General features: G+C 39.5%; 1 protein-coding gene across 1 annotated transcript; it reads right to left on the bottom strand.

The window, feature by feature from the left end:
- Positions 1-2,307: 2,307 nt before the first annotated feature.
- Positions 2,308-9,245, bottom strand: LOC108596610 (facilitated trehalose transporter Tret1-2 homolog). The gene is made up of 5 exons (XM_017982550.1): positions 9,016-9,245; positions 6,335-6,494; positions 5,069-5,204; positions 4,799-5,007; positions 2,308-3,612 (listed from the first exon to the last, which is right to left on the bottom strand). Exons 1-5 carry the CDS (start codon positions 9,027-9,029, stop codon positions 2,518-2,520), a joined length of 1,614 nt encoding a protein of 537 aa, XP_017838039.1. The 5' UTR covers positions 9,030-9,245; the 3' UTR covers positions 2,308-2,517.
- Between the last annotated feature and the right edge of the window lie 952 nt (positions 9,246-10,197).

Raw genomic sequence — 10,197 nt, 5'->3', positions numbered from 1 at the left:
AGCTTGATCAGAGCAGTTGCTTGACTAGTGCTGGGTTAGGCTCTGGAGTTCCATTTTGCTGCCTTGGCCATACTTCAACTTCAGCTTGAGCTTTCTTATTCATTCTTATGCAAAAATGTATTGTCGTTGTTGTTTTTATTGTTATTGTTGTAGTTGTTGTTGTTCTCGTGCTTGTTATTTTTGCATAATAGAAAATTGTTTATATAGCTTTGACTGCATATAAGCAGTCGCTAAGCCTGCAGTATCCTTCTCGCTCTGACTAGCGTCTAATAGACCCTTGCCCGAAAAAACTTTTCTCTAAAAAAAATCCATTTTTATGCAGCTTATTAAGGCAGGCAGAGCTCTCAGGCTCAGCTGTAGCACCGCCGCCACCCAGTAAGGTTATTTATTGTGCATATTTTGCCAGTTTTTGTTCGGAGCGGGTGGCGCGGGGGGTGGAGACACAACATGGTACTTGTGTAAAAAATCATTTCAGTTAAAGCTTGAAAGTTCATAATGGCTCACAATTACATTAACTGCAAAATGTTGTCGCTAACTTAATAAGCAAGCAAGTTTTAACTCAGCTACAAGCAACACTGCTGGTTGGAGAGGGGCAAGTGGTTGGCGCACGTTATGCAATTTAACAAAATTATTTAAAATTCTGCAACTTTTGCGCAAAATAAAAATAAAATAAAACTAGAGCAGCAAAACTTTGCAACATGGCAACTTGGCAAAACAATAACAACAATAACTGCAACAGCAGCAGCAGCAACAAGAGCTTAAACTTATTATACATAGAGTCCATGGGTCAGTGGCAACTTTTAAATTAACCCTAATGCCAGCAACAACTGGCAATTGCAACAAGTTAACGAATAAAACGAAATAAAATAAATTATAAAAAATTTATTCTATTCTATATGCAGTGCATATTTTTTAACTTTAACTATTTATTAAATGGGTCAAAAGCCACTAAAACTTCATTTATCAGTGCATGAGCAGTCAGCACGCCCACTTAACTAACGCCCCTCAATGTAGCTGACGAGCAGCTTTCAACAAATGCAAGCCATGTTGCTATACTCTAGCTTGCTTATTCAGTGGTAAAAGGCATTTCGATTATAGAGTACGTTAAGTTAAATTTTCAAAAATAGTGTTGCCAACAACTGATAAGCCAAGCTTAAGCTGTGGCGGTAGATCGATTGCAATGGTATTTTGCACTTTGTCTCTCGACTGTCAGGGTATTCTCTTAGTCCCACCTACCCTAAATCTTTGCCTAGTTGTTGGTTGGCGGCGTTAAAAAAATGCCAACAAATCGCAGAGACGAATGAGCAGCAACTTGAAGCGTTTCCGGTATGCCGCAGCAATTTTTTCACTTTTTTTTTCTCTACATTCCAGGTAATACCTCAACGCTAGCGCCAACCCACTGTGCAGTGCTGGCCGGCAAGCACATTGCACAAAGAAAATACACGGCGCAAGTTTGTCGAGCCACAACAACCAGTAAAATGCGAAAATAAAAAATAAATGAACGAAAAAAAAAAAATCCAACAATTTATTAGCAGCGTGCACAGTATGAATCCAACTGCTGGCGGGGGTGTCAAGTATGAGAGCGGAGGGTAATAGAATTTTAAATATGCATGCGCGCCCAGTTTTTCTAGAGCTGCACAAATTAATTTCAAAGTTCCAGGTACATACCTATGTATGTACCTCCGCCACAGGAGTAGTCTATTAAAAATTTACCGTCGCGTGGGTATTATATAAAGCACAGGATTGTCTTGATCCTGTTACCGCTGTAGTTGGTGAAGTTATTTTTGTATGCAGTTAGACCAAAGGACAAAACAAACATTAAACGTTGTGCCAGGGCTTTGTTAATTGTCGTATACTATTTGTAAATACATAATTGTCAAATAAGTCGTTTGTGCTAACAGCACTCTAGTTACTATAATTATTTAATGGGGCTAATATTAAGCTTGGCAGCAGTTGCAATTGTGGCTGTTAGATAAAATACATATACAGATACTCATATACATGGTTCTATGGTATAACATTGCTAATAGTTATTAATTTAGCTGCACGAATGTACACTTAATTTGAATAATCAGCCTGAAATTTTCACAATCAATCAACAACAAAAATTTGAAATAATTTGTTTACGCGGTAAGCACAGCTGTTCTTTATTTTGGTATTTTTGTGGCGGCATGCTATATAAGCTTTTGATAGACAATAAGTGTGGCGGCCGGCAAATAATGCATGCTTATGGCATAAAGTTGGCTGCGCTTTTTATAGAGTATAGCGCGTTTATTTTGAATTCAAACGCTTGTCTTAGGTTTCATATATTTATTTTACATTAAAGCCTATAAAAAACTAATAATCACATTTTAAATTTAATAAATGTTGAGTTATCTATTAAATGCTAAGGAACATAGGGAAGACCCTAAGATTACGAGACAATTTAGCGTTACGCATAATACTAACTATGAAATCTTACGAGCCCTGTATATAACTAAATGCACATGCTTGAGTGGGAGCTTCCTTGCTTAAAATTTAGGCCTGTTCTTGGTGCTTTTGTAAGGGTTTGGTTTCGTGCAACGGCTGCAAAGGCTGTAGATGAGAAACTTTGTAGCCGCGATCACGTCTAAACCATAACCAGTTGCTGCCCTTGAAATAGTCCTCGATGTGATCCAAGCTGCGTCCCTTTGTCTCCGGCTGAAACAGGCACATGAAGATGGTGAGTAAAAAGCTGGATACCGCAAAGACCATAAAGACGCCGCGCATCTTCAGCCACGACTGCAGAGCTGGATAAGCCTTGGCAAAGATGAACAACGCCACATTCATAGACGCGAAAATGCCACCAGCAGTGCGTCCACGTATGCGCGCTGGGAACAGCTCGCCAATCATGATGCCCGGCATAACCATAAGCGGCGTATTATAGACAATATAGCCGAGCAGACACCAACCTGCCACCTGGACATCGTAAGGCATCTTGGGCTGCCCAACGCGCATATACATGAACACACTGAGTGCAAGACAGAAGGCGCCCGATCCTATGCCGGATATAATCATAATGCTTCGCCTGCGCACAAAGATGAGAATGCCGCAGAAGATCAAGCAGCAAACGAAGCGCACCAGGGCCGTCCAATTGGCCGCCTGCTGTATATTATTGATGGCACCAAACTCTGCCACAATGTCCGCTGCATAGAAGATGACTATAAACGTGCCGGAGAACATCTGCAGCAGCGAGAAGGTAATGGCTATAAACAGCGGCTTCATAGCCTCGGGACGACAGCAAAGTTGAAAGATGTTCTCGTTCGCATTGCTGGTGGAGCGTTCCCGTTCCAAACGCTGCTTCATCTCATTGAGCTCCTTCTGTGCGGTGATCTCCTTGCCACGCAGAAAAGTCAAAGCCTTCAAAGCGCGACTCTCATGTCCATTGCGCAGCAGCCAAGCCGGAGTCTCAGGTATGCAGAATATGCAGACCATAGCCAGCGTAGGCAAAGCAATGGCATACCAGGCCACATTGCGCCAATAGAACACGCTGCCCAGAAAGTAGATGAGCAGTATGCCACTGGAATAGGCCACGTAGGGTGCACCAATGAGTAAGCTACGCAGATTGGGCTCCGTGACTTCAGCTATGTAGACCTGCGGAAAGAGAGGAATAGGAATGTTGTAGTTCAATTAGGAAACAATCAACCTACAACCAACCCAAAATCCAACCCAACTTAAAATTACAAACAATAAATTCTCTAAACTGTCACTGTTAAAAGTTTTGGTTAAATAAATGAAAAGAGTTATTAACTTTCACTACTAGCAAAACAACTAAAAGAGCGCATGCAAAAATTTTAATTTCAGTCAAGGCAACTGCTCAAAGATTTAGGTAAACGTTACGTCAGAACATAAACCCACATTTACCAGGAATATAAGTAACCGAAGCATGCGCTGCTACTGTGACAATGACTATGAACTCAGACTACAGTTTAAGCCTTGACCTCGCACAAGCTCTGGAAATATCCACAAATGACAACACACGCGTTCCCTAGAGCAACAACAGTCATCTGTCAACTGTTTATAAACAAACCAGTTGATCAAAATTTAATGCAAAGCAGGGTCAAACAGCTCAGCTTAATCTTGAGTTCGCGTTGATAAACATAAAAGAACATAAATCTAGTCGAGAGACGACACATCAAAGAAGAAGTTCGAATTGAGCCCAGAAATATTTATATTCGGCTATGGGATATGCAGCCAATTGAATGACACTGGGGAGGGGCAAACTTTCCGCTCAGTGTAGACGCCGCGGAACAAGTGAGGGAAGCCCCCACTGCGCCGTGCCGCTGGCATAACAACAAACTTATTATAGACTAAGGTCAAGAATCCGGAACTGGGCATGTGCGGAAAGCGTTTTCGCTAATGCAAATGCGCGCTGGCCATTTAACGATGACTAACGACCGGCCGCTTGATAAGTCATGGACATATCCATAAGATAAATAAACAGCGGGCGCGAGCCCGCGCTCAGCTTAAGCTCAATTCCAATTGTGACTGCTCACTTAACGCTCACGCTGACGTTGGGATTAGCATAGCGCACAATGTGAATATAATGGGTAGAAAATTAAGTGAGCAATTGACAGATCAACTGACAACTTGACAAAACTTTTGCTTTTCTTTCAAACCAACACACACATATGCACAGACACTGCTGACGAGTGATGAGTTCAAGGCTGTGCTTTCAAGTCGATTAATGGGTCAGTTGAGCTGCTGAAAGCTTTAATCAAGGCATGAACTGGGGCATTGCAAATGGCATTGGGCTTGTTTATTTGATTTGCTGCCTTACCTGACCAGGACCTCCTAAGATGCCCGTGGCAAAGCCGCAAAGGAAACGCGCAAAGATTATGGCTGTAACCGACTTAGCCATAGCCATGGTGCTCCAGCCCAAAATTAGCGGCACAATCGACACAAGCAGCGTCTTGCGTCGACCCAAATAATCCGCCAAAGGACCCGAGATCAAGGAGCCAAACGGCGTTGCCAAGCTATGCACGCTAGCTGCAATTATTAAACATTTTAATTAACATATTTAAATGATATGAATGAGCTTGCAGTTTACCTATCCAAGATCCCACGCTCACGTCTATGGGTATTTCCGTATTATTGGCGCTCAGCTGCGGCAGCAGCACCGAGGAGTAGCCTATGGGCATGCCACAACCCGTTGAAAGCACCAACACCGCACATGTTGCCAATACCTGCAAATATCAAAATATTTACATATTATTCATTAAGTCATATTGCTAGTCAGCTTAATTGATTGGTGTGCATATTGCTCAACGATTGAGTAATTGACATCAATTGAAGTTGCGACACTTTTTCATTCGTGGCAATGATAATAAACGATCTTCAAGCACACACGCCTCATGCAATTTCTATATAGTAGCCATATAAGCTATGCAAAACTGACGTCAGTCGTCACATCGATACTCTCGATTTAGTTGCCTTCATAAATGAGTCGTTGTCACACGCTCTCTGTCCGCTAATCATGTGTGCAGAAATTCCAATTGCATATCTTATCATTTTGTCCTTCAGTCGCGCTTCTGTTCTTAGTGGCGCTGACATGACAAGTTCACATGTCCATATGGCTCATAGTTCCCCAGTGAGTCTATTTTAGTGTGTTAGCTAATTTTTGACTTTAGTTTTTTATACTTGATGCCATATGAACTAATTTGTCCATATAAAACTAAAATGCTTTAAATCCAAAATTGGTTTGGAATGCTTTCGAATCTTAGCTTAAAATTTCTTTTCTATACAGCTCTCTGCTAAGATATAAAAATGGATCATTCATTTTAATCAAACATATGATTCTAGCATACAACAAATGATTAGCGACTCAGTTTTAATAAATTAATCTAAGTTAATCTTAAATTTACGGTTGCTGTCTATCTAGCAAGAATACGATTTAATTTTAGCAAGGCTTGAACTGATGTCAAGCATATATTGTAATAATTTCTTAATAATTTCCATATCACCCACTCTTTGACTGCTTCATAGAATTTATTAATGTGACTCATATTAAGCTGAACTTGTTAACTCAGTAGCTCGCTAATAAGCCAGTTGCATTACCATTAGCAGCACTTTGAAATACAAAACAAGCAAGAGACCCAAACGGAGAGGGAAACGGCGCCACAGCTGCAGTTAACACCGCCACAACAAGCGGGTTGACAAGCGAAAAAACCCATTGCCAAACCACTGGCAATTTGCTATTTCAAGGACACAGCACAAAAGTTGCTATAAAAGAGCGAGATTGCTCTTAAGTGAGCATGAGCTTTAAGCTTTGCAGTGTTTTAATTGCGTAAAAGTTTACATAAAGTTCAATTCTTACCTGTCGCACAATGCCCCAGCATTTTGCCTTATCAAAGTCCTGCTCATCAATGGTGGACAACTTGCGTCCTTGATGCAGCGGCAACTTGCACTGAAACTCCGCGCCAGGCACCACCTGATAGCTCATTCGCTGTGGCACAAATTTGCTGTATTCCTCATCTCTGTGCAACAAATAAATATAAATAAATATGTTATTAATCGGGCGGGCGCAATCAACATGACACTGAGTGTAAAAACATTTAAAGCAATTTCATGGGCTGCTTGCAAAGCTTTTGAACATGACAAGCGCCAGTCTTAATCGCAAGCTGCGCTAGCTTAAGCTTTGTAATATTAATTTGCTAATTACTGTTATTACTGGCGCACAGTTTAAGGCACGAGCTGCCAGCTGAGTCACAGCTGACTGGGCACAGAGTCCAGTTCAAGCGGCCAGACAGCGGCCAACTCGAGCGGCAAACGCTGCGTATACGTCATCAAGTCAAATGTTTGCCAGTTGCTGCCAGCGCTTGTTTTCTCTCTCAATATATACATACAAATTTGGCGATAAACAAAATAACAAATGCGAAACGACGCCGCACGCGGCAACTAAAAACAACAACAATCAAACTGTTTTTTGTTTTTTTTGTGCTGCTTTGGCTTGCACACGTTTTTAGTTGTTTTGCCTAATTGACTGTCACTACCATTTTTATTGTTTTTGTTGCACTTCATGCGTAATTATTTTGGTTAGCGAAAATAATTGTTAATCCATTGTTTTTGTTCGATTATTGTTTATCGCACAGCTGTGTGTTGTGCAAAAAAAAATTAATAACAAATTGTCTTTTAAACTTTTGGCAGTCAAGGCAACTTTGGCACCTTGAGCGACCTTAAAAGCAGCAAAGGTTGCAAAAAGAAGGCGGAAATAAGGGCTAGACTTAAAAGGAATTTGTTGCTCACACATGTAAAAAATTATAAGGTCAATAATTTTTAAATAAAATAATATATATACACATGCACATTTTAGCTCATATCGCATAAATTTGATTTTGTAAATATAATTATAATATTTTATTTGGTTTATTTCTAAATCAAATATACGCAGAAATTTCAACTTTGTCATTTAACATATATAAATATATTAAAGAATTATTTTATTTGTTGTGCTATTTGCTCTAATTCTTTAGCCAAACCAAACCAAAACTTTAATTTTTATTAAATAAATAAATAAAATATATATTGTACACAAAAATCAACAACACTTTGTTATCAAGAGCTATTTATAAATTTTAGCGTTTGGCATAATTTCTCAGCATTTTTTCTTACATAGTCTAAGTAGCTAAGCAAACAAATCGAAATCTGTCTGGAATAAAAATACAATAATCGTATCATTGTATCATCATGAATTGCATTTTGCAAATACAAATAATATAATTGTTTATTAAAAAACCCAGCACTTTAGCTGTCTAAGAAAGTTCAGAGTAGTTGGTTGAATACACTCTTAAAAACCATAACTTATTTCCACTTAACTATAAACATATATAAGCTAATGAATTAAATTGAAAACAATATGCATAGCTAATTCATATTGTCAACATTTAATGGCTTTATTATTAAAAATGATGGAATCACACGCTCTTAATCAATAGACAGCGTGATTGCCGGCGATGAGAAAGTTGCTTATCAGTTTGCCATGTGTGAATTGAACTAGTTTATTGCTCGCTCTCTCTCTCTCTCTCGCCGATTGACAGCGCAAATTAGACAATTGATAACAAATAAAGCTCTCGAGTATAGCAAACGGATTGTACAAATTAAAGCGCAAGTCAAGCAGACACTTAATCAATAAAAGTGTAACCAATAATTATGGCGGTCGTATCTTTATCATCATTAGCGTCGCAATAGCAATAGCAATTGTTATGGCAATGCAGCTGCCGGTTAACGCGGCGTATGCGTAATTATATTGTTAGGCAATGCGGGATAAGATAAGCGAACCATTATGTAGCGTGGGAAATTTCGAGTTAATAGCAACTAAATTGGCTTTGTTAGCGGCATATTTATTACAGCAAATATATTTTGCAGAATTTCTAATTAAAAGCACATGCTATAGTCATATGCAAATATTGTATGGCAAATAAATGAATTTTTAATTGACTCGCCAAGCAATCAAGCATAAGCAACAAAGAGTTTTTGTGGCATTGTGCTTTTTGGCATAATTAAAATAGTGTAGGCAGCAATTATAAATGTCAGGCTATTGATTATGCTGACTAAGAGATGATGCCAGATAATTTAGTCAAGCACTTTGATTTTGTTCATACTTTTATTATATCTAATCAAGCACTAGTTTCACTTTAATTTTACACTCATAAACTACAAATGTTTTGCTTGAATTTAATCAAACTTGAAGTGCTGATACGTTCATTGAATGGTAGCTTATCTATAAAAAAAAAATAATGTTTTGCTTTTAATTGAAAGAAAAACATGTGAATTTTTAGTTTGTTATTGGTGAGAATTTGAGCTTGAGGCTTATCAAAGTTCAATGTATTGCGTCAAGAGTGACTAGCAGAGCGCCTAATCATGCCCAGACACACTGATCGCAAGACCTGGCAACAGCACATGGCACACAAAAACTTGTTTTTAGCGCCTGCAACAGTTGAGGCGCATACTATTGTATACATACTGTATTTACTGCATGCTACTTAATTCATCATTTACCTGTCATTAGTCATTTTTGCATATGCTTAGTGCAGAACACGCTATTTATACAACTTTGTTAGGCTGACTTTGTGTGTATTTTTTTAAAGCACAGACAGACCGTTTTAATTTGCAACTTTCCAGTCAAACACTTGACAAACACATAACACAACAGCAACAGTAGCAACACGCAATGTCAAAGCTAAAGAAGAACACGCAACACGCGATTTCACGTCGATTTGTTTTGCTGCCAAAAGGCGAACTGGCTCTGAATTTTTGCGCAAAGTTGTCTTTATATTTAAAAAACGCTGGTCAACGTTGACTGTCAATTGATTGATAAACAAACAAACACACACACGCACACACATGTTCAATTCAACGAGGGCTGCTACAAACAGTTTGCCAATTCAACTCAATGGCAGCTGCGACTAGCCAAAGTGCCCTCGCTCAGCGATCAGTTGCGCTCTTGCTAACGCTCCCAGCTGTTAAGAGCGAGTTAAGAGCGCGATTTGCTACGCTTTGCTCTTTGTGTCGATCTGGGTTTGTGCATTGGCTTGAAAGCTTCGCATGCTCTTCGTACAATTGCTCAGGCATATAAGTTCAGCTGGCAATTATTCATTTGCCATTTGTAAGCCTGTAATACCTTTTGCAGCATTTTGCCTGCGCAATTGCAATCTAATCATCAATGATTTGCAAGCTTAAGTTGTCGCTTCCGCTTGCCAGTGCATTTCAATGCTCTGTTCACGACCTGCCCAAGGTCGTTTTAGTTCTTTGTGTTGCCCACAGCCCACGCAATAAATGAAAAGAGCAACAGCCACAAGCAGCGCAGTCGGTAACTATGCCGAAGGGACGCCAGCAGCAGCAGCTTAATACATACACACACACACAAAGAAAAAAAGCTTTCCATTCATAACCTTGCACAACAACAACAACAAGCGCAAAGCTGGCAGGCAAAAAAGTAAAGCTTTCCTGCATAAATCTAAGCAATATGCAATTTAACAATTGTGCGCAGAGTTTGCAATTATTGTTATTGCAACAGGCGCTGTTTTAAGGCGATTATAAAAGCGCTATTGTTGCCATAAAACGAACAGCACCTACATAAAAAACGAAAGAGAGAGAGAGAGAGAGCGCATCATTTAATAATAAGTGCGCGTTGTGCTTGAAAACGCTGCCGTCTCTTTCTAGCAGCTGGCAAATGCGCCA

Source organism: Drosophila busckii, chromosome 2R, assembly GCF_011750605.1.
Source record: "Drosophila busckii strain San Diego stock center, stock number 13000-0081.31 chromosome 2R, ASM1175060v1, whole genome shotgun sequence".
Taxonomy (NCBI): domain Eukaryota; kingdom Metazoa; phylum Arthropoda; class Insecta; order Diptera; family Drosophilidae; genus Drosophila; species Drosophila busckii.
Note: the sequence above shows the minus strand (reverse complement) of the source record. Positions and strands in the feature narration are given on the sequence as shown.

Coding starts and splice junctions, on each gene's coding strand:
- LOC108596610 (XM_017982550.1), bottom strand. Junction 5,008..5,068: donor GAGCGTGGGATCTTGGATAG/GTAAACTGCAAG, acceptor TAATAATTGCAG/CTAGCGTGCATAGCTTGGCA. Junction 3,613..4,798: donor TCTTAGGAGGTCCTGGTCAG/GTAAGGCAGCAA, acceptor CTCTTTCCGCAG/GTCTACATAGCTGAAGTCAC.